At 52.5% G+C, this 25368-nt stretch overlaps 1 protein-coding gene across 1 annotated transcript in view; it reads left to right on the top strand.

Moving 5' to 3' along the window:
- The window catches only part of LOC135829138 (uncharacterized), a 210596-nt gene that overhangs the window by 109877 nt on the left and 75351 nt on the right, over positions 1-25368 (top strand). The window contains exon 10 of the mRNA XM_065341544.1: positions 12534-12632. Coding sequence (XP_065197616.1) covers positions 12534-12632 — 99 coding nt within the window. The remainder of the gene's footprint in view (positions 1-12533; positions 12633-25368) is intronic.

Raw genomic sequence — 25368 nt, 5'->3', positions numbered from 1 at the left:
GTCTCTGTAAGTTTGTATCCCTGGTGATGTTTGTGCCTGGAGAGCACTATATAAGTGGTGCTCTTCAGGCACAATCTTCCTCAGCCTACTCAAGCTCAACTGATGAGGGGTGAATTCCCCGAAACACTGTGTATTGAGCAGGGAGTGGTGCTTTCTTGCAGGTTTGCCGAGTCGAAGGTTCGATGGACTTCTCGTGTGCTCTGAATGGCAGTCGTGAGTCAGTCAAGTGTGAAGTAAAGTCGGCGGAATAGCGCGAGCTCCGGTGTGGGGAGCAAACTATTTCTTACAAATCATCGCCGAAGTCGCAACCACTACTTCACACTTACAATAGTTGTGAAGTGAAATACCAAGCAATGGACAGCAGCTGGCTTATGAGGAGCCATAGCTGACTTGTAATGAGCGGGAACAAGTGAAGCCAATGCCGTTTAGAAAGAGCAGAGCTAAACTTCCCAATCTACCGTATGGAAGACGATTTTATTAGAGAAATGGAGTGTAAAACCTAGCATTTATTTATTTTATTTATTTATTTATTCAACATCTCCTGGCCCGTCCGAAGACTGCCAATAAACATGAGAGGTCAGGTGATAGCCAACCACGGCAAGCTAAAAGGGAAAAAAAAAAAAAAAGATGCTGTCAGAGAGGGAATGGAGATAGGGAGAGAAAAAGGAAGGGAGGCACATTAATAATACATGGGATCACTTCGGATGAGACAGTGTGGAAAGCTGGACTGTGAATTTCCTGATATCCTGGCATGTCTTAATGCTAGTAGGCAGGTTAGACCAAAGGGAGTATGCTGAGAAGAAAGGGGATTTCAAAAACAGAGAGGAACTAGCTCGGGGCAGTGATAAGGCATTGCGTGTTGGTCTAGTGGTAACAAACCAGTTGTACTTGGCAATATGTTTCGGGACTTGGGCTAGGAAGATTTTTTGCACAAGGATACAAAGATGCTGCTGATGTCGGGCAAGAAGAGGGTGTGTGGAAGCAAGTTTATAAAGACAAAGGGAGGCAAATGTTTGGTCTTTTCGAAACAGAATTTTCAGAAGCAAGCGTTGATGTACCTCCAGTCTGTGGAGTAAAGTCTGAGACAACCCGCACCAAGCTATATCGCAATAGTCAAATATAGGCAACATGTACGACTTAAAGAACAATTTTCTGCAGTTATCATTCAAGGGTTGGCAGTGGGGTTGTAGCATACCTAAGGACGCACTCGCACGCTTGCACACAGACTGGACTTGTGGAGACCAGGAGAGTTGGCGGTCGAGAATAACGCCCAGGTGCTTGTGCTCGTTAACAACTTTAATAGGTGTACTATTTAGACCAGGAAAATACAGAAGTTGAGTGGGGGGCGAGGGGGAGAAGAACATGGCCTCGGTTTTGGCGAGGTTAGGCTTCAGTTTCCAGGTTTCCATCCATGTTACTGTAGCGTTGACCCCGGACTGCATGGAGGCCGTGAGGTTGTCTGCCGAGCTGTCGGAGCACATCAGAGCAGTGTCGTCAGCAAAAAGACTTACATTTGGTACAAGGGCTGGCAAGTCATTAACGTACAGTAGAAATAGGAGCGGCCCAAGTATGGACCCCTGGGGTACCCCAGACACGACTAGTAATGGGTCTGATAGGGAGGTAGATACTCTGACAGTCTGGTGGCGGCAGGAAAGATAGGATGAGAGCCATTGCAGGGCTGGACTGTGTACCAAGAAGACGGACTCTAGCTTTGCAAGCAGACCACGATGCCAGACGGTGTCGAAAGCTTTCGCTAGGTCAAAGAACACGATGCCAACATGCCGCCTGAGGTTCCGCTGGGTGTAGATGTCTTGTACTAGACGTGTTAGTTGGAAAGTTGTGGAGTCTCCACGGCAGAAACCGGATTGAGATGGTGAAAGCGCTGGGGTGACGTGGCAGTACAGAGACTCAAAGAAAATACGTTCACAGACCTTGGACACAGCGGGAAGGAGAGAGATTGGTCTGTAGTTGCCAGCCTGAGAGCGTTGGCCTTTCTTATAGATCGGGACGATAACAGCAGATTTCCAGACGGACGGAAATACTCCTGTACGATATGACATGTTAAAGAGCAGGCACAAGGGATAGGACAGAGATGGCGCAAGCCATTTGAGAACCTCATTGGGTATGCCATCTTCGCCAGGGGACTTACAATTCTTCAGGAGTTTGAGGTGCTTACAGACGGTAGCAGTCGTGGTAACGACGCGTGTGAGTGGTGCGCTAAGTTCAGGGGCTGGGGACAGCGATGGAATGACCCAATTCGGATCTTCCGGAATGCCGGATGAAACAAACTGCTTGTTCAGTGTGTCTGCAATCGCCTTCACATCGTGCTGGCGGTTGCCATGGGAGTCCGTCAGGTACTGGATTGGCGCGCGGGAGGTCCCGCGGCACTGGTTGCGAATGAATTGGTGGAGTGATGGGCGATCGGGGGAGGAGAGTGTTGCAGAAAGAGAGTTTAGAAAGGAGCGGTGTGAGGTACGAGAAAGGTGCTTGACGAAGTTGCGTTGAACTCGGTAAGCCTCCCGGTTAACCGGCGTTGGGAATTTCTTGTAGATGCTGAAAAGATCACGCTTGCGCTTCACTTCAGATACGAGGGACCGTGTCACCCATGGGGGACTAGATGTCGAGGATGTTGGGTTGGAATGTTTCCGGTTGTTGTAGCCGATAGCAAAGTTAGAGAGGTGCTGTTGGAACCCTCGTTCAAGGACGGCTGCAAAGTGATCTACCGCGGCGTCAACAGTTGGAGAGCCTTCTGGTTGCAGAAACGACCAGTCGTGGCAGGAGAAATCAGCGTTCATAGAGTCCCAGCACTGAGAGGGAACTCGACGGAAGCGATATGGGAACGGTTTGCGAGAAGGAAGTGGCAGGTCTGGATCCGAGGGCAATGAGACGGCGAACTGGCATGAAACCATGAGATGGTCCGAGGAGCCAAGAGCGCAAGCTGTGTGAACGTCCGTCGCCAGCAGGGGTTGGTTCGTGAAGACAAGGTCTAGACATGACTGTGTTCCGGAAGATGTTGTGTGCGTTGGACTCTGCACGAGCTGATCCAAACCGAAGCAGGTAAGGGTGCGAAAAAGTGCCGCCCCAGCAGGACACGTTAAATCCGATGGGCACCACCGTTTGTGCTTACTGTTGAAGTCCCCAGCCATTATGACATGGTACGATGACATGGCAACGGTTACCAAAGCACTAGCTAGCATATCACAGAAGTGGTCTATTTCCGTGGTTTTGACTGAGGGCGGACGGTAGGTACAGCAGACGAGGATGGGTGTCGGGGAGCCTAAGATTGGGTGAAGCTCAACCCATACGGATTCACAGGCCGGACGAGCAAGGTCGTCGCGAACTTGGACTCTTCCGAAGCGATTTTGCCGGACAAGAATCGCAACTCCACCATATCCTCTGGGTGCCGTACCGGATTTGTTATCATGAGGTGGTCGGTCGCGACGAAATGTGGTATAACCGGAGATGGTGAGCGCTATGCTTGGATTTAGCCATGTTTCATTTAGACAGATGACATCAGGTTTGTTGAAATCAGCAATGACAGACAGTTCGGCAGATTTGTTAACGATTGAGCGGCAATTTACGGAAAGCAAGGTCAGTTTACCCTGGCAAGGGGGGAAGTAGGGCCGAGCCAGTGGATTCAGCTGTGGTCGCGCCATCATGCTGAGCCTGAGGAGAGGACGTTGTTTGCCTGGTTGGCATTGCTGGTGTCAAAACTGTCCGCGGCAAAACGCCAGGGCCTAACCGTGTGCGAAAGAGCATCCGGCCAGAACCCTTTGTCACCGACTGTGTTCTCATCAGCTGCCTCTACGGTCACCCGTGCGTAGGCAGTTCTGAAGTGCTTGGATGCAAATATGACACCTTCCTGAATCTGCACTCCTCGGGCAGAGCACCATTCAGCAATTGATGATGCGGAGCAGTGTGGCTGCACGTTGCCAACGTAAAACACTTTGCGTTTGGCCCGGGGTGATGCCGTGAGGTCTACTGCCGGCTCGCTATCACGAGCCGGCTTGGTGTAGCGGGATGTTTCCACCCGCCTTGTTATGCTTTGAGCTAGCTGGGACTGACTACTAGTATCTGCCGCGTGCCTTTGTCTCTGGGCGGCTCGAGTGCGTCTGCCCTGGTGTTCCTGCCATTCATGTACTTGTTGTTCAGTATCGGTGGACCTACGGGATGCATCCAGGCCTGCTGCGGGGCTGGAGCTACGACTTGGAGTAGTGCTGGACCTACGGGATGCATGCACGCCTGCTGCGGGGCTGGAACTACGACTTGTAGTAGTGTTGGGTTGTGGCACACGCGTTTCTCCTGGCAGGCTGCCACTGCCGGCGTGTGTACCGTACGTTTGTACAGACCTGCCCGTTGTGGTGCTGAGCCTCGCACGTGCACTTGCAGTTTGTGTGGCGGTTCCTAGTACTACGTCGCTGTACTGGTGTGGCATGGCGTGCTGTGTGTGTACGCTAGTATCTCGTAGGTCAGCCATTTCCCGCCTCAGCTGTTGAATTTCAAGCTTCAAGGAAGCAATTTCATCATCTCTTCCCACCCTAATTGCCACTATTTCTTTATTCAGGTCCATTATTGTCGAGGACAATGCGGCCAAAGCAGTCGTGACATGTCCTATACCGGTCATACCTTCCAGGATGGGGTGGGACCCAATCCCCTCCTTCCGGAGCGCTCCCACCAGGTCGGGCCGTGAGAAGGAGTCCGCTTTCGGGATGCCAGTCCGGGTGGCCAGGTTTTGTAGACAGTCGAACGTCAGAAGGGCCAGGTCGACATGCTCATTGGTGGCCATAGTCCGCAGTACAAGTCACAGCTCCTGTAGGTTACAGTTACAGACTCGGAAAGGCTGATAGGAGCGGAGCTCCTAAAACTGCATCCGCACTCGAAGCATGAAAAAAAGAAGTAAATTATCGTATCCGTTCCCGAAGGGAACTCACGACGGCCGCTAACACCCGATAAACCCTAGCGGCAGATGCAGCGCCTAACGGTGGGGGTGAGTGGATAAGTCTCATAACCACTGGCACAAGTGCCGAGAACGACCCTATTAGCTGCATCCATGTACCCCTTGTGCCTGGCCACAAGTTCCCAGTTGACTGTGGGTAGCAGCACGGCTGGAAAAACCGCTCCCAGGCGGGACTTGAACCAGGTACCTCTCGTATCTCAATCATGGTCTTTGACCAACCCACTGTGCCTGCCTGGTCTAGAAGCAAACAAATATGTTGACGTTGCATGGATGGCACCACAAAAAAAGAAAGTGAAAGTAAGCAGTCATGCACATACAAGAGCAATGTCATTATGGTTGGTGTTGTTGTCAACTACCCTGTCTACACTGGCCAACATGCAACACTCACTGCCCACTCGACATTGAACTAGTTACTTGGTTTTGCACAAGAAGAAATAAAACTTTTAAAAAATTAAAAAAATTCACGGTTTGCGTCTGCATCTGCATCTTCGCAGCTGCATCTGCGCCTTGATCTTTGAAGGGTGGTGGCGTTCTTACGGATGCGGAAAACTCGGCCTCTATAATATATTAAACTAAAAGAGCTAGAGAAAAAGGATAAAGGCTTGCGAACCAACATGACACGGACACAATGGCGACCTACATCATCATGTGCACGCACAATAATACTGGAAAAAGGAAGAACGTCACGACCACAGCGCGAATTAATAATACAAAGCCTAACAATAATTGGTACGAAGTGATCAACAGTAAATGTGTTTGATATAAAGAAAGGAATAGACAGAGAGATAGAGATAGATAGATAGAGAGAGAGAGATAGATAGATGAGGTGGCGTCGACAGTTACTTAGTCGATCTATTACAACTCTCCCTCCAGACGCCAATACTCCAGAACAATATCACATTGGTACTGAGTTACTGCCTCCGCCGTCAAATTTCAGGCCCCAGGCTCCACTATCACTAGTGTCACTCTCACTGTCACTCTCGGCAGGGCTCGGCTGAGCGCTGTGGACATCCGCAGTGTCCGGTAATACAGGAGCTGAGTCTAGCTTCAAAAGGTCAATGTTGACCACTTACTCTGCATCATTGGCATGTCTGATCACAATGGTTGATGGTGACATCATCTTCTCCACCTTCCAGGCACGTACGCAGGGTAACCTCTAGAGGGTTGTCAGCCGAATCACAACCAATAAGTTTTAAAAATCTCAGTTGAGGCGTAGCATTAACTGTAGTTAACACGCACCTAACCATCTCTCAGCGCGTGTTAACTGTAGTTAACACGCACGTAACGCTCTCTCAGCGCTTGGCCGCCTGCGTTTACTGCACATAGCACTCCACATTTACCCGTAGCTACTTCACACTGCATTCCACATCTACCCGTAGCGCTGTCGTTGAGCTGCTTTCCCGGTTGATGCGGTTGATGCAATCCGAATCGATGCAATCCGAATTCGGACCCCATGCGGAGTTCTCTGAGACCCCCCGCGGTGGCTGCGCGACAAAATGTCGAGGACAGGGCCACCCACGAACCTACTATACCTGTCGCCCCCGTGTCCGTCGCAATCGCGACCGCCATGAAACCGTTTATGGACCGACTGGACCTTCTGGAAGGTGCAGCGCAAACAGCAACCTCAGCCCTAGGTACGTCCACTTTGCATTCGTCTAGTGTTTCCTGCGCCATGCTGCATGATGAAGGGCCTGTAAAAATCAAGCGCACTCCAGAGCGTGATCGACAAAATCATAACGCACCAATTTGTTGACTTACAACAACTGTTGCCACTGACCGCCACGGACGTGCCAAGCCTCCGCGCTCTGGTGTTGGGCGAGGAGGCACCCGGAAAATTCACGCTGTCCTCCCAGCGACGCATGTCCCGGCGCATTCGGACATCGAAAATTTGCTGGAAGCATGGACGATATTCGCAGCCGTCTATCTAGATACGCATCCGCGCAGAGCAGTAGAACTGTTGGCGCATCAGCATCATATTCTGAACGCCAGCAAGAAATTCACGTTTTCCGCAGTTGCGGAGTATGACTGCACCTTCCGCCACAGCATCGAGTCCCAGCCGTCACGTCATTTGGACACAACACCACACACACTGTATACTACCGTGTTCGATGCCCGTACTGTGCGGCCCTTTCGGCCCAGCTCCGCGGCAGCCCCCGGCGCCGCACGCTCATCAACCGAGCGGTATCGACTCTACAACCGGGGCTTGTGTTGTCCAAACCCCTGTTTGTACGCTCACCAATGCAGCACCTGCAACGTCTCCGGACACGGCGCACGGGAGTGTCGCACAGGGCAACCAGCCGGCAGGCGTTCCGTTGCGCCAACAGTCGCACTGGACACCCATTCACTTGGATCGGCTTGAGTCGGCTCTGGCTAGGCACCCTGACCGCGCATTCGTTAACTCCCTTATGCATGACATGTCCTCTCCATTTTTGTTGAACAGGCTCGCCGATGCCCTTTGCTGGGTAGCCACGAATAGATTCTATGTGCATGACCTGCTGCAGTACCTCGATGATTTCCTCACAGTTCAACCTCCACAACCGCCAAACTATGTTTGTCGGCAATTTTACACATTACTCGCAGTCATGGACCACCTGCAAGTCCCGTTAGCCAACTGCCCTGACAAAGGTGTGCCCGCCGTCCACAATTGTCACAATTTTGGGCATAAAGTTAGATTCCCAGGCATGGGAGATGCGGCTGCCAGCCTCAAAGCTGTTGGAACTTAAGGGCACCCTTGACACCTGGGTACACCTAGTACAGCGCACCAAACAGGAATTGCTCTCGTTGGCAGGCTCTTTGTCATTTGCCGCCAAAATAGTACCGCCCTTTCTGCCAGCCAGTACACGTCTCTTGACAGGACCCAGCGCCTGAGCCAAGAGGCTCCAAACGATATAATCCCGGTGGCACGCTTGCATTGAGTCATGGAACGGCCGGTCACTACTGCTAGACCCATCCTGGTGCAAACAGACCGAGATGCAGCTGTTTACGCATGCTTCTGACCATGGCTATGGCTTGGTCTGTGACAAAGAATGGGCGTATGGCCAGTGGGAGGCACTCCACAAGGATCTGTCCATAGAATGGCGCCCTTATCTGTGTGACGCTAGGCAAACGACTGTGCAAGCGTCGACTATTAGTTCAATGTGACAACTAAGCGGTCTTGCCAATCTGGCGCACAGGAATTCTAGGTGCCCAGAGATCATGACACTTGTCAGGATTGCGTTGTTAGCGGCTGCCAAGCATAACATGGTTGTGTTTTCAGTACACATACGTGGTGTTGACAACGTCCTTGCTGACCGTTTGTCCCGGCTGCAGGTCGACAGCTTCCGGAAGCTACATCCCCAGGCGTCTCCATGTCGCTAGAAGCCCGGCAGCTGACATGACTACTGACCACACCATGGGCCTTATCCTTGCGGGAGTGGCAACAAGTACCGCCCGGTCGTATGCTGCCGGCGTGACAGCATACGAGAGATTACGCCAGCCTGCACCGTGTCGCGCCATACCCCATTCAGGCCACCCACCTACTGGATTTCCTACCATACCGTAAAGTCTTGTATAAAAGCCGCTCTCGAATAGAAGCCGCGATTTTGGGCCCATCAAATCACGCATAAGTCTGAAGTTAGTGTTGCCGTACATAGAAATACCTGTCTTGTATAGAAGCCTGTCTGATATAGAAGCCTGCAAAATTTCACCAAGAATGTCATAGAAGCCGCGACTTTTATACAAGACTACGGTACATGTCATCCAAGAGCCTGCTGGTAAATATCAAGGTCTACCTCCATGTCCTCCGGCATTACTGCGTGGTCAACCACCTGTCGTTGTCCCCGTTCCAGGACGGGCGACTGGACCTGCTGCTCCAGGGTATCGCCCGCAACCAGTGCACGAGCAGCCAGGTGCAGGAACGCCGTGCTGTCACAAAGCTACACCTCCGTGCAATCAAGGGTTTCCTGTCGCACACCGGTCTATCACCGGCCGACCAAGCCATGCTCTGGAGCGCTATCACACTCGCCTACTACGGGTTCCTGCGTTTCAGCGAGTACGCCTCCACCGACCCGCAGAAGATGTTGACGGGGGAACGCGTCTGCATCCGGGAAAACACAGTGAGGCTGGCTGTCCCGTTCTCCAAAACAATGCAACTGGGAGAGGGCAGCGATGTGACAGGCGGCGCCACCAACGATAAAGCCTGCCCGGTAGCCGCATTAGGGAAGTACGCACAGCTGCGCCCCAAAGTGGCGGGAGGGTATTTCCGCTACCAGTCTCGCCAGCCATTTCGCCCCTCGGACATGAACACCTTACTCCGCCGAGCTCTCCCTGGCCAGAAGATCTCCAGCTATAGCCTGCGTATCGGTGCAGCCACTGCCGCCAAAAGGAATAGCCTGCCACCATACGTCATCCAAAGGGCCGGCCGATGGTGGAGCAACGCTAACCTCTGGTACATCCGTCTGTCAGAATCGGACATGGAGCCAATCGCAAAGGCACTGGTGACAGCGTGAGTACATGCACCGCCTTCCTAGCACTATCAGCTGACTGAGTGACGGCACTGCCCTCTTGACACTATCTGCCGTATGAGTGACAGCACTGCCCCTCTAACACTACTCGCTATAGGTCGTGGTGACCACACTGCCCCCCTAAGCACTGCTGGTAGCAGGAGCGTCTGCACTGCCCTCCTAGCACTCCTCTCTGTATGAGTGCTCTTGCTCTCCCGTGCTGCTCCCTGCATAGTAAATGGCACCTGCCCTCTTGACACTATCTTCTGTAGACTCAAATTTATGTCCTTGAACGTCGCTGTACACCTGCATGTAGTTCCCATGTTTAGGTCAGCTAGATTGGGGCTCACGCCTCCCCAAGCAATCTCATTTTTGGGTGGCATTCACATGGAGTGGGTGGCTGCAAAGTACCCCGTAAGCCTTTGAGCTGACACCCAACTCCAGGTTACCAGCCCCTCTGAATTCGTCCTATCATGCAGATGTCCGGGCTTAACTCCGTTAGCAGCCTACTTCCACATCTGTCCTACCATGTGGCAGTGCAGTGTAAGCCTAACCTTGTTAGCGGTGCCATCCACATTCGTCCTACCATGTGGTGGCCTGGGTATAAGCCTAACCCCATTTCCCCCGCGTGAATTCCAGTCTAGCCTAAACCTTGTCTTCAATGTTGTGTGTGCAATGGGATGTTAACCCTGGGATGTCCTGCAATGGGATGTTAACAGGTAGCCCTTGGCAGATCATGCTGGCATAATTTCTGGCATAATCTTCGGATTTTGCCTAAAAATGATGCCCTGCCATAAATGGACTTTTGCGACCAGACAGTTAAGATAACCTTAAAATGCTGGCCGAAGATTTTTTGCTCCATGCATATTTAGGCATTTTAAAGGAAATAACCTGATGAATGTTTTTCCTTAGGGCCCGGGCCCACATGCACTTGAGAGTTGCGGATCCGCTGCAACGGTGTCATCATGAAACTGTGTGTATCATCATGAAACTGCGAGTAGCGGAACTTCCGCCGTGGCGGAAAGTTCAAATCGTCTACTCCAAAATGTTTGGTGCGTATACTCTCCTGCGGAAGTTCCGCTCCTGCGACACTCCGACATGGTGAGCGATTTGTGTTGTTCGATTTTATTTTCGATCATGACGTGGACACTTCGACTTGAGTCAGAACAGCTACGGCTGCAGTTGTACATGTATGTTGAAGTCAAGACTCATTTGACCAAGGGATGAAGAGAGATACGGAGCGATAGGTGGATAGCCGAGAAGCTGAAGCTGAAACCGACAGCTGCGGCATCGGCCAAAGACCAAATCCCGGACCCGTGGGCAGCCAAGCATGGCCATCATGTAAAACCACGCAGGGGGACCACTGTGATGTAGGTCTGGCAAGAGCGATACATGTACTATTATTACCAGTATCTGTTGCAGTTATCATTTGTTATCGTCGACGTGCTGCTCAACAAGTTCGTACTAGTATTCAGCAACAAAATGTCGACAACGTCTCGCCAATCGACCTCTACCAAACGGAAAATCCATTCTTTCAGATTATACAGAACAAAGACTCAAAGTCAACAATACCGGACCCATGACATGTCCATGTAGCTAATGCTTGATACTCAACAAAAACAACGATCTGTCCAACACCTAGTATCTACATCAACACTGACATCAGTACATCAGTGCTGTGTTGATTTGTCAACAAAGGACGAAACAGTTCTATCCACAGACACAGTACATTGTACTGTAGACCATCAGTATAATGACTACTGTATGTACGTGCACGCATACTTCCAAAGTGAAAGCATGCTTGAGTTGCAGGAGAGCGGCAGTGAATTTTTTGGAAGTCAGAGAGGCGTGCTCGCTTCGTTCGCCGTGCATGCGTGAGCATGTGAGACCACGCAAGCATTTTGTCGCAGGAGAGGTGCGACACCACTCCCGCAAAACCTTGTTGCTCCAGCGGATCCGCCACTGCATGTGGGACCGGGCCCTTATAAGTCAAGCTGTAATGGTGCCAGAGTCCAATACACCACACCACCACATTGCGCTCTTGGCCAATCCAAACTCTGCACACACATCACCATCACCACAGCGAGGACAATTCCGGTATATAGATTGATATTGACAATGACCCTCCAGACAGCTGTTTCGCTCCTCCTGAGCTCATCAGTGGAGGCATAATGATGTTGAATAGACTGATCTTTATAGGGCTAAATTGGCGCAATTGCGCTCATTCTGCAGAGAAACGTGGCATACCCTAAGTGACAAAAGTGAGAACAAGGTCAGGTGATAAAGGGAGTCTCAAGAAGAAGGCAAACACAGAACAACAACAAGAATGCGTAAAAATGTACTCATGTAGGCAGGCACAGTGGGTTGGTCTAAGACCATGATTGAGAAACGAGAGGTATTAGGTTCAAGTCCTGCTTGGAAGCGGAAGGATTTTGGTGTGTGTGTGTTTATGTGTGTGTGTGTATGTGTGCATGTGTGTGTGTGTGTGTGTGTGTGTGTGTGTGTGTGTGTGTGTGTGTGTGTGTGTGTGTGTGTGTGTGTGTGTGTGTGTGTGTGTGTGTGTGTGTGTGTGTGTGTGTGTGTGTGTGTGTCACACACCACACCACACACCACATACTCCGGCATGCACTGGCTGTTGGTAACCACCCAGGAGAATGAAAGAAAAGTCAGGAAGAGTCTGAGAAAGAGAAGAAAGACAACAAAAAAAACAAAACAAAAAATGAAACGACCAAAAAAAGGGATTCACTGGCCAGAAAATGTCACTCCAAATAGCTGTATGGTGTAGACCAGGCTGAATAGTGACGGTCAATTCTTCAGCCTTGCAAGCTGTTGAATGGTGTAATCCCAGCACAAGTTATTATGGCTTCTGCCGTAGCATTGCTATCATCGCCTCCGGCGATGGGCGTCAAAGGTCAAGGTCAAGGTGTGTGTGTGTGTGTGTGTGTGTGTGTGTGTGTGTGTGTGTGTGTGTGTGTGTGTGTGTGAGCATGCATGCATGAGTGTGTGTGTGGGTGCATTCGTGCGTGTGCATCAACATGTGTATGGCTGTGGGTATGTGTGTACATGTCTTGTCTTTAATTTGCTGCTACTTCCAGATTGGTTACACACCATTACATGATGCAGCACGGCGTGGTCATGTTTCCGTAGTAGAATGTCTTCTCACTTCTGGACATTCGTTGGAACCAAAGAATAATGTAAGTCAGATTATCCGTGATACATGCTCGTTTTTAAGAGCAGATTTTTTTTTTACTATTATTCACAAACCCAACTCGTAAAATAAATAATTATGTGGACAAAATACAAACAGCTACTGAGCAGGGGCTGCACTGGCCAGCTGTGATGGTGAGGTACCAGGGGCTCCACCGACCAAAGGTCTCGGCTTCAATGCCACAAGCACGCACCAGGAAAAAGAAACAGAAATGTAAAGCAAAGCTAGGTCTAGCTATGGGAAAGTAGAATGGGTAAAAGTACCCGTAGGTGTTTAGAAAAATAAAAACAAGATGAACATGGATTGTTTATTATCAGTGTTTGGACTGATGTACAATGTACATGTCAACTTCATTAACCAAAACTTATGAACCTTTTTAATAGATCTGATACGAAACTCGCGCAAAGAAGTGTAAAGAAAACAAGCTAAAAAACAGAAAAATAATAAAGCACCCATTTTGATAATCCAGGGGATGGCCCAAGCCTGGTAAAAGAATAAACAGAGAAAAGAAAAGAATCATAACAAGTTTTTTCCATGTATGCAAAACACAGCTGAGCACTCTGAGCAAGGCCAGGTACGCGGATTAGCGGGTCCGGCAAGCGACGAGCTCGAAAATTACAGGGAATTTGTTGCCCAGTACCAGTTGCTGTCTCTCAGGTGTCGGTAGGCCTTTGTCTTGAATGACTGAAAACATGTTTTGTGTGGGTGCTGCGACAGCAGCCTGTCAGGAAAGGAGTTCCATGCGCCAATACAGCAGTACGGCAACGACCGCTTCACGACGGATGGAGCTGAGACAGGGAGCGTGTCTGACAGTTGATAGGCGTGGCTAGTGGCATTATTGTGCTGGTTCCTGTTTCTGGGGTTGGCTGGAGAAACGCGATGCGGTGGCAATACAGCAAGTAGCGGAGGAGGACCAGTAATGAAATGCAATTTGGACATGCACAAGAGAGCAGCAACAGTCCGGCGGACAGCCAGACTGGGGAGAATTGCACCAGGGCCACTGATGCGCAGTGCTCGGCGTTGAGCATTATCCAGAAGTTGGATGTGGCTGGCTGGCGCGCCCATCCACACAAGCGGGGCATAATCCATCAGGGGCCTCACGAATGCCTTGTAGACAGTCGTTCGGCCAGCTGGCGTTAGAATGTGGGCCGCTCGTCGGAGAAAACCGCTGCTGGGCGCGGATGGTCACGGTCCTGAGGTGACTAGCGAAGGACAATTTGGAGTCAAATCGATCACCAAGCAGTGATATGCTGGTTTCCTCCGGTACAGGGGTACCACCAAACAGGATTTGAGGCAGCTCTAGGTCAGTGCGTCGGAGGGTAGCAGTCATAGCCTGTGACTTGGTGGGCTCGAAAGACACTTTCCACTGGCAACCCCACTCATGCAGGCGGTTTGTAGATACCTGCAAGGTGTGTGCAGCGTCCCGAGGGCACTGAGCTGAGGATACTAGACTGTATAGTGTCGTATCGTCTGCGTAGGCCTCAAGCTGAGCATGCCATCAAGAACATTGGCAGCGTCATTCATGTATATTAGAAACAACGTAGGGCCCAATATACTGCCTTGGGGCACCCCTGCAGAGATTGGGTAGAGAGAAGAAATCTGACCGCCGACTAAGCACTGGAGTGAACGGCCGTCAAGATAAGACGATAGCCAGCTATGGAGAGTGCCAGTAATGCCGAGCTGCCGGACCTTGTAGAGGAGGCCCACGTGGGAAACTCGGTCAAAGGCCCCGGCTATATCGACTGCGAGAATCCGTGCCGCGCCACCCTGGCCAACGATGTCCACCCAGGCGTTATGAAGCGCCTGTAGTGCGTCTGCCGTGCCGAGACCTCTACGGAACCCAACCTGGTGGGGAGTGAGGAGCTGCTGGCGCTCAAGATGGTTCATCAGTTGGCGATTGACAATAGTTTCCATTACTTTGGACATTATGCATAATAACGAGACTGGGCGGTAGTTCTTCAGAACAGAGCGCAAGGACCGTTTGTGGATCGGTACCACGTTGGCTGTCTTCCAAGATTCTGGTTGAACTCCACACCTGAAACAGAGAGCGAATAGCTGGGACAAAGGCTTCGCAAGTTCTTTGGCACACTCTTTCAGGACCCGGGCTGAAATGCCGTCAGGACCAGTCGCCTTTGATATATCGATTTGCGCTAGCAGACGGTAGACAGTGGCAGGGCGAAAATGAACGGCTGCGAGTGCCGGTGCTCCGGTTGCAACAAGGTTAGGTAAGTCGTCAGAAGTAAGATCCTGGCCAGTGACACTGCACTTCCTGGAGAAGAAGGTGGCAAAGGCCTCCGATTTCTCATGGCTTGTTGCCAACTCCCGTCCGCCCGCATAAACAATGAGAGGAATGTCCGTGTTACGTCCATCCCAACTAGCATACTTTAACTTGGTCCACCATTCTTTGTTCTTGAGTGAGCCAGTGGACAGGCTGTGACGGATACTGGCCTCTTTAGCTTCCTGGGATCGCCTTAGGATGTTGACGGCTGTGGTAACGGAGCGGAGGAAAGCTTGTTTGAGTGAAAGATCGTTCGGGTGTTTTCTCCAGGAACGCCAACGTTTGTCCTTTTCCCTCATAGCAGCTGTACATTCCGGTGTCCACCATTTTGGATCACTCGGTCTCGTGGTAAGTTCCTTAGATGGGACAAACCTGGCCATTGCGCCTCTGATAGTGGTGGTTACCCACCCGCTCACAGGAGGTGTCCGGGTCATCAGTTTATGATGTCGTGCCATGAAGAGTAGCGAACTAAAGCTCGGAGGTGATGCCAGTCTGCGCTCTTGTACCGCCAGACAGTTCGCTTTGCTGCAGGTTCGTGGCAAGGTAATATGCCTACGAAGTCGGATAGAACGATAACGTGGTCAGACCGCCCAAGACAGGGTGTGGCGGTTGTCAATACTGGGGAGTTGAAGGTAGATATCACGAGGTCAAGGGTATTGTCGCCACGAGTAGGAGTCTGAACATGCTGCGTAAGGAGGTGCGCGGCACAAGTGTCCTCAAGTACTTCGCCCGCCGGTGTGGTCTTAGAGCTGTTTAGCCAAGCACGGTTGTGAACGTTAAAGTCCCCAGCAAGAATGAGACTAGCGCCATGTTGACGGGCCAAAGGAAGGGTGTCGTCGAGATGATGGATAAGTGAGAGGTCACCGGGCCCGCAAGAACCCGGCCGGTAGACACCTCCCAGGACAATCTTGTGCCTGGCGCTGAGCTGGATGGATACCCACAAGACTTCATGCTGGGGGGCGGCCAGTTCAGCGATGATTAAGGCTGGGAGAGTAGATCGCACCCAGATTGCAACTCCACCACCGTGTGCTGTGCGGTCAAGCCTGAATGGAGGGCTATAGCCCGGGAATATCGTGTCCGACACTTGGACTTTCTCTGTTGTGAACTTTGTTTCGGTTACCACTGCGACGTCATGGTTGTGCTGTAGCAACGCGTGCTGGAAGTCGCCTAACTTGCTACTTAACCCGAACGCATTTGTGCACAAGAGGCGAAATGGAGCAACCATGGAAGAAAAAACAAGAAAAAAACGAAAAGCTAAAAAATACCAAAATGTAAACCTAGAGCTAAAGTTGTTATAAACAAAAAAAGTCCTGAACGTGTTTCTAAGATTTAAAAACGCCAAGTGTTCTGCTTGCTGCCAGCTGGACCCTTTCTCTTTTTCTTTCTTCCACGGACTTCGGTGAATTCGGCTTCAGCTGAGGGGGTGGTCGAGCTTCGCTGCCGTTTGCTGTTGGTGCCTGCTTTGCTGTTGCTCTTAGCGCAGTCAGCCAGTAGGGCCATTGCTCTGTCTTCGTCACTAGCAGGATCAGAGTGGGCCAGAGACGTGGTGGGGTCAGGCTGCGGTGGGGAGGGGGTGGAGGTTCCTCCATCTGACTCCTCAGCCCAGCTGCTGTCGGGGGACAGAGCTAGAGTGAAGTTGGGCTCTCCTTCAGTGCCTCCCACTGCGGCAGATTCGGGTTCCCTGGATGCATCCCTTTCGGCATCCGATCCTCCTGCAGCAGATGAGTCAGAGTACGGTTTGTCTGACCCCACACCACTAGCACTGGCAAGCTGGCGGTTGGCTGTCGTACCCGAGGGAGGCTGCTGATCCAATGAGCTTGGATTTCCCGCCTCTCGTCCTGCAACTCTTTCTGCATCCGACCCTCCTACAGCAGATGAGTCCTGTTTGTCTGACCCCACGCCACTGGCCAGTTGGCGGTTGGCTGGTGGACCCCGACCCCATGGCTTTGTCGTACTCCGTGTGTGGGTGAGGCGATTTGGACAGGCCTTTGCCTCATGTCCGCCTTGCTGACATCGAAAACATGTTTGCGTTTGACCTGGGTACCAAACCCGTACCGTGGTACTACCGGAACCTGTACGCACTGTAGACGGCAGGATCTTCTTCAAACTCAACCTTGCATGGCGGGTTCCCGTTTCGATTGAAAAATCACCATGCTCCACGATCTTTCTTGTTACTGGGCCATGAATATCTCCATATGCCCCCAAAGAACTTGCAACTGCTCCATCATGTAAATGCAATGGGCATCCAAATACCGATACTGTGATTACTTCACTGCCGCCCACAGTCACAGGTACAGCCTTACCGCTTATTGACAAGCCGGAGGATACAAGCCGGTCGCGTGCGGCTCCACAGGACAGTGCTACGAGGCACCAGCCAGGCTTCCCTTGTAAGTCCACCTGCTTCAGCTCAGCAGGGCTAACTCCATTTTTGGACAGTTCCTCTATATAGAAAACGTGATCTGACGGCCACTCAGGCTCACAAGGTAATATAGCGGAACGAGCAAACGAGAACAAGAACAATGAATTACGTATATGCATGATGTATATTAGGCACGTATTAATCATTGTTGTTTTTAGCTATTCTGCTTTGACCCTGTTTTATCACTACATTGCTGGACATAATTCATTGTGAAAAAGGAGAAGAACAAATTGTTCCGAGTTATTACTAACTGTGCACCAACGTAACCAGATCTTATACAGTCAGCGAGTGCGACCATTTTTTAAATTATTTACAATGAACTCAGCTCACAGGCAAAGACAAAAAAATGCAAACTGGGAGCATAGCTATGGTGAGACTTTTTGCCCTCAGGCAACCTGAGGTCTCGACGTCATGGGGACAAAAAACTCGCCAAAAAGAAAGAAGAAGAAACAAATGAAAGGAGTGACATATGGTACGAAATGTTATAAGGAGAGACAGAACGTTTCAAGGAGGAAAAGATAACACAGCTAGTGTTAGGTGGAGAAAGATATGGATGATGCTGATAATCAGAGATGGTCATGTGCCCACGACCAGTCGTTGGTCTTCAAAGAATGGTTGGCTGCAACCTTTAAATGTTGCAAGTTCTTGGTGCAGAATGGACCAGAGAAGACTCCGGCGGGCAGCTGGTTCCAGACGGGGACAACTGCGTGAGGGTAGGCTCGGCACATTCAGCCGAGGCACTATTTCTCGAAGCCATCGCCGCCATACCTCGCGTAGGAGCTGTTGGAGGAGCCGCCAACGACGCTGTGGGTGCAACTCAGCGACTTCTTCGAGGGGCAGAGTCAGCTCACACTGTCCATCTAGGAAGTGCATCGGTGTTAGCGGTGCGGCATCATCCACGTCAATCCGGACAGCCGTCAACGGGCGCGAGTTGAGTAGGCCATCCGCACTCACCATGGCAGTTACAAGTTCCTCATCAGTGAGATTGGCCTTGGACAGAGTTGCCATCATTGCGCGCTTTGCTGCCTTGACCACACACTCAAATACGCCGCCAAAGTGCGGAGCGAGAGGTGGATTGAAGCGCCAGTGAACTCCTTGGCTGGCCATACTTGCGGCCACTTCATTAGAACCTAGCGCTTGATCGGTTTCTCTTAGCTCGCGCTCTGCACCGACAAAGTTCGTCCCGTTGTCTGACGACGCCCTCAGCTGGCACGGCTCTGGACTTGCAGAAACGGGTGAATGCTAGCAGAAACGACTCGTTGTCCAGGCCATACGCCATCTAGAAATGACAGGCTCAGGATTGCAAACAAGAGAAGACACAGAGGTACCTCTTGAGCTGGGTCTTGCCACGTCCTTGTTTTGTCCGGAACGGACCGGCATAGTCAACTCCCAATCTTGAAAATGCCCGGTACGGTGGAGCTGTTCGGAATAGCGGGAGCGGTGCTATCTGCTGCAAAGCCACAGTGGCCCACTTCTTCTTGCAGAGCTCGCAGTGTGCACGGTGAGATCGTGCGACAACCTTGCCACGGATGATCCAAAACCGCAGGATCAGGTTTGCCAAGAGGTGGTTTGGGCCCACACTGTGATCACACTTGCGATCTTCGGTGTCGACTATCAACTGAGTAACCCGATGGTGCTGGGGCAAGATTATCGGATGCCGGGTATGCTCAGGCAAGTGGCTGGCAGTCTTCAGACGACCTCCAACGCGTAGCACACACGGGTAGTCCTTGTCGAGCACTGGATTCAGCCGTAGCAGCGGCTTCCCTGACGTCATCTGCCGATACGAAGCGGGATAGCTCTCTGCTTGTGCAATCGCATACCAGTGACATTCGGCACGTTGGAGCTCCTCAGACTTGAGCTCCACAGAGTCGACTGCTGTAACTGCTGCTTCCGGATCCCCTCTTGTGCTAGCATGACGTCGACGACACCGGTTGATGAAACGGTAGCACCAAGCCATCAATCTTACTAGTCGTTTCCATGACGAGTAGTTGTCGGGGTGGAGACGAAACACCTCCGCTGAAACTTGCTGCACAGCGAACGCCATCACTTGCGCTCGCTTTACCATTCCGGGCAACTCTTTTGGCACGGTTATCTGACGAGAGGGCCACTGATTGTGCTGCTGGACGAGGAACTCGGGGCCGCTCCACCATACTCAATCACTGGCTAGCTTGGCTGCTGTCAAGCCTCTGGTGCTCTTGTGGGCTGGGTTCAGCTTTCCAGGAACATGGTTGCACTGGCTGCCAGCTAAATACTCTTGTACTTCAGCTATCCGGTTGCCCACATCGACTTTAAACTTTCTGCAATGTGTTCTCACCCAACGAAGCACGTTCATCGAGTCGGACCAGTAGGTGGCATCAGCCTTCGGCAGATCTAGCGCGTCATTCACTGTCTGGGCCAGGCAAACACCAAGCATAGCACCCTTCAGCTCCAGCTTCGAGATCGACATCTTCTTAATGGGACATGGACGCGCCTTGGCGAGTGCTAGCGTCACTCGCACATTGCCATCTGGGTACTCAACACGAACGTACACGTTAGCGGTGTAGGCGGCATCTGAAGCATCCGTGAACACGTGCAGCGACAATGTAGCGACAGACGACTCGCGACCCGGACACTTGAAGCAGCGCGGCGCACGGATCGGCGCCAGATCTCCCAGCTCGCTAAACGAGGATGTCCATCTCCGCGTGTGCTCAGCGTCCAGTGGATCATCCCAGCCCACGCCGAGGATGCACAGCTCCTGGAACATGACACGAGAGCGAATCGTGAAGGGAGCTAGTTGTCCGTGTGGGTCGAATATAGATGCCATCTTACTCAGCACGGCTCGCTTGGTCAGCTTCTCTGTTGCAGGCGGCTTGAACTCAAAGGCGAAGGCATCATCCTCTGCCGACCACATCACGCCTAGCGTCTTGACTGATGGTAGCACACAGTTATCATGATCATTGATGCTAGCTACGAGCTGCGGTGAGCTGTCAGCTTCCGGTACGCCGTCCATCACCTCCGAGCTATTGCTGAGCCACTTGCGGAGGTGGAAGCTGCCCTGCTCAAGGATGTCCTGTACTGTCTGCTGTGTGCGGATGGCTTCCGGTACGGAGACAGCAGAGCGCAGCAGATCATCCACATACATGTCTCGGTCAACGATCTGCAACATGGCAGGGTCATACTTGTCGGCTGTCTCGCGGCACACCACTTGTAGCGCCTTGCATGCCAGGTACGGAGACGCCTTGATGCCGAACACCAACCCCTCGAACTCGTATACACGTGAGTCCCACACAAAGCGATGATATCGGCGGTCTTGCTCAGCCAGCACGACTTGCAGGAACATCTCGGTAATGTCCGCCGTGAGCATCACTGGCTCCTTGCGGAACCGCAGAAGCACTTTCACTAGGTCATTCTGCAGAGCGGGTCGAGCGTACATGCACTCATTGATCGACGTGCCGTGTTATGAACTGCTATATTAGGTGCCTTTTGACTCTTGTGTCACAATGTATGTTGCTATGCATGCTGTGTACACACTCACCCATGCGCGCGCCTCTGCTTTATGTGTACACCTCTCATGCTGTGCATGTGTCTAGCCACGTGCTTAGCTGCGCTGCATATACGTCATGTCGCCTTTCAGTTTTTCTTAGTTTTTTGTCAGCTGTGTAGCTGCACTTCTTTCTCAGATTGCATGCTCGTCTCTCTGTACTTCAGTAGTTGAGTTGATCCTTTAGTTCAGTGTGCTTCAGTCTGGTTCTATGTCTCTTCCAATTCTCTTGTAAATAATTCATTCCCTAATCCGAAGTGTTGCGTTAGTGCTGGCTGGTCGAACGTGGGTTCCACTACAACTGGTGCCGAAACCCGGGACGTGTGTGTTGTATTGACGAGTGCAAACCCTGCCACGCCAGCGAGATGTCGCTCAAGTTTGACAACTTCCTCCAGCCGTTCCGTGGGAACGGGGACGATTTCGGACGTTTTTGGGATAAGTTTCTGGTGCTTGCAAACATACAAGGTTGGGACACGGACGACAAGAAAGTGAAGAATTTTCCGTTGTTCCTGACGGATGACGCGTTTCTTGTATTTTCACGGATGCCGGCAAGCGATCAGAAAGACAAAGATAAAGTCTTGGCGAAAATGGGACTGTCGTTCACTCTGACGAAGGCGCAGGCGTACGCCAGATTCACCTCACGGACGATGCGCGTGGATGAGTCCCCCGACGCCTACGTTGCCGATTTGCAGCGACTGAGTACTATGGCGGGGCACAAGGCTGATGACGACAAGGACCCGATGATCATAGAGCAGCTGATCAAGGGACTGCCGGTAGAGTTTGCCCGAGAGCTAAGACTTACGATGGCGGGCAAAGAGTTGAGTGTGACGGGTTGCCTGGACGTGGTACGGGCGTTGAAGGCTGCGACCTCGGACCACTTGACACGAGTACGTGGCGATGTTGTTGTGGCGGCTGCCACCACGGATGAGCAGGCGTGTTTCAACTGTGGCGGAGTTGGCCACATGGCGCGGCAGTGCCCGAAAGCGAAGAAACCTGGTCGCAAGAGTGGTGCTGGTAAAGGAACGCGTGGCGAGCGTACTGGCCCTCGAACCTGTTACTTCTGTGACAAGCCAGGTCACATGAAGAGTGACTGTCCGGAGCGTAAAGCCTGGCAAGAGCGGAAATCGTCTGGTGCAGCAACGGCTGCAGACAGTGGCTCCCTGGCGAGGGGTGCGTGTTTGTGCACTGTAGCCGAGGCTACTAGAGCTTCACTGCCCAGGATCCACGTTGACGTGCGAGGCGTGGTAGGCAGCGAATGGGCACGTGCTAGAGCAGCAGTGGACACTTGTGCAAGTTACACAATGGTTACGGTCGAGTTCCTCAAACTTCACAAGATTCCGTTCACTGCTCAGCCACGTGTGTCTGTTGTATCCGTGGATAGCAGCAAGGTGAAGATCAGAGGAGCAGTTGATCTGGAACTGCAGCGCCAAGGAGATGGTGAACCGGTTAGTCTGCCAAGAGTGCGTGTGAATGCCTGCGTTGTCGACTCATTGACGGCTGTGGCAGCAGACCTCCTCCTCGGTGCTGACGTTATAGCTGGTGTTGGTGGCGTTCGACTCAGGTATGGCGAGGACGGCGAGGTCAATGGCGTGTGCTTTGGTCCTCAGCCTAGAGATACCGGTGCAGCCGCTACTGCTGCAGCTGACGTTGAGAGCACACTCCGTCATGTGGACGTCACAGAGGACGATCGTGGTGTGACCCTGAAGGCCGAAGACGGAGAGCTCCGGTGGGACAACGACAAGCAGCATTGGACGTTGCACTGGCAGTGGCGTGATGGGCAAGCTCCTACATCTCCGATCGGCTCAGGGATCGGACAGTACGCGAGGCACAACCTGTCAGACAAGCAAGAGTCGCAGTTCTGTGACGAGATGGACGCCTGGGTCGAGAATGGCTACCTGATCGAGTACGACGAGGCTACGCACGGTCCTCCGGCGGCCATCATTCCGCTGCTCGCCAAGGACCAAGCCCACAAGGAGTCGACCCCAGTTCGTCCTTGTCTCGATTACCGAGGCTTGAATGCGGTGATTAAGTCGAACCCAGGCACTGATGCCCCAGCATGCGGTGAGAAGATCCGCAAGTGGCGACAGGTTGCAGACAGCCAGTTTGAACTTGTCGACATACGTAAGGCGTACTTGCAGGTACGAGTCGACCCATCCCTCTTGCGCTACCAAGTCGTGGTGTGGCGTGGGAAGCTGTACGCCATGTCACGGATGGGTTTTGGTCTATCGATTGCACCAAAATTCATGGACATCATTGTTCGGTGGGTGACGCGACGATGGCCTGATGTTGACAACTATGTTGATGACGTCCTCACGCCAGCGGAGAAGCGCAAGGCCGTCGCTGCAGAGCTAGCACGGTATGGCTTGCCGACAAAGCCACCAGAGCATCTACCCGAGGCGCGAGTGCTTGGCCTGAAGCTATCGACGACTGCTGATGGTACCATCATGTGGGCTCGCCGCGATGGAGTCGACCTCAGCTTCCGTCAACCGCTGACAAAGCGTGGTGTATTCCAATGGACGGGTCGGCTCACAAGCCACTATCCAGTGTGCGCATGGCTTCGCCCAGCCTGCTCAATGTTGAAGCGGCTATCAAGTGCAGTGGACAGATGGGACACGCCGGTTCCACCTAGCGTTCTTCAGTGTGCTGACGAAGTTGCTGAGCAGCTGTCCGCTCAAGACCCCGTCCGTGGTGTGTGGCATGCATCAGCCGAGTCCGATGGAGATTGGGCTGTGTTCTGCGATGCCTCGGATCTGGCAGTCGGTGTGGTCCTCCAGCTGAACGGCCAAGTCATCGAAGACGGTACATGGCTGCGGGACACAGCCGATAAGAAGCACATCAATGTGGCGGAGCTAGATGCTGCCGTGCGTGGACTGTCGCTTGCAGCGCAATGGCACCTGCAGACGGTACGACTCGTCACCGACTCAAAGACAGTGTACGGCTGGCTGAAGCAGGTCCTCGGCAATGTGCGCCGAGTGAAAGTCGGTGGGCTGCACAAGATACTGGTTGAGCGGCGACTGGAAGTGATTGCTGACCTCGTCCAAACGGTCGGCCTCAAGGTCCGAGTGGAGTGGGTGCCGACTGACCAGAACCCGGCCGATGAGCTCACCCGTGTCCCGAGGCGGTGGCCCAAGGGTACAGCCGAGCCGAGTGATGTTTGTTCTGTTTCTGTGGCAACGCACAAGCATGCTATCGGGCCCGTTACTCTCAGTGAGATAAAGGATGCGCAGCAAGCCGATACCGAGATATCACAGCTGCTGGATGAGCTGAAGTCGGGAACCCCCCTGTCGTCGAAGCTGTACAGACCGGTCCGTGATCAGCTGTTGGACCATAACGGTGTGCTGATGCGTTCAGTAAAGCTGCCACTCGACGGTGTCGTGCAAGTGCCAGTCATACCACCTGAGCTTGAAGACCAAGTACTGAAAGCATCTCACAAGACCTCTGGCCATGCCACCTGGACGACAATGCATGACTCACTGCGCAAGCGCTGCTATATGCCGCTGATGGCCGAGAAATGCCAGAGTGTTGTCCAAGCGTGTGTGCCTTGCTCTGCAGCTAACCCGGCACGGGGACCGACTGTCGAGCCAACGCGTCCAGACGTACCAGGACGACCATGGGAGGTCATACAGATCGACACATTGGAGCTTGGCCAGAGTGGAGCGCACCACTGCTGCCTGGTATGCGTCGACATGTTCACCAAGTGGGCGGAGGTACAGCCACTACGTCGACACGATGCAGCGAGCGTAGCAGCCGCACTGACCAAGATCTGCTGCCGGTGGGGCCCGCCGTCTGTCATTCGCATGGACAACGGCACTGAGTTCCGGAACGCGGTCGTAGCAGCCCTCCTGGAACAGTTTGGTGTGGTGGTGAAAACGGGTGCAGTTCGACATCCTCAATCACAAGGAGGGGTTGAACGGCTCAACCGCACGATCATCGGTCTCCTGCGTAAGGCGCTCGAGGAAACCAGTGACTGGACGTCTGAGCTGGAGTTGGTTCTGTTCTACTACAATAGACGTCGCCATGCTACAACCGGAATATCGCCAAGGCTGGCCATCACGGGCTGGGAAGGGCGCGATCTAGTAATTGATCACGACCCGACAGCATACAGCGCCAGTGAATGGGTAGACCGACTCGCCGGGCGCGCTGCTCGAATTCGAGACCTTGTTGAGTCACTACTGTCCTCGAATGACTCTGTGTCAGGCGGTCCAACAGAGTCACCATACCGTGTCGATGATCCGGTGATGCTACGTCGCCCAGACCGGAGTCAGAAGCTCATGACGCCATATGAGAGTGGCTGGACGGTGCTGAAGATAGTCTCGCCATCGACCCTGGTGATCCAGCATGCTGACGGCAGAGAGAAGGTCGTGAACGTTGATATCGTCAAGCCTGGACACGCCCAGCAGGTAGATGGAACACTAGATGATGGTAACCATGATGCTGCCGAAGATCGCCCAGAGCCAGCTGCCTGTGATAATGTGGTGAGCATCGAGTTTGCGGCTGACATGCCG

The sequence above is a fragment of the Sycon ciliatum genome, chromosome 13 (genome assembly GCF_964019385.1).
Source record: "Sycon ciliatum chromosome 13, ocSycCili1.1, whole genome shotgun sequence".
Lineage (NCBI taxonomy): Eukaryota > Metazoa > Porifera > Calcarea > Leucosolenida > Sycettidae > Sycon > Sycon ciliatum.
Note: the sequence above shows the minus strand (reverse complement) of the source record. Positions and strands in the feature narration are given on the sequence as shown.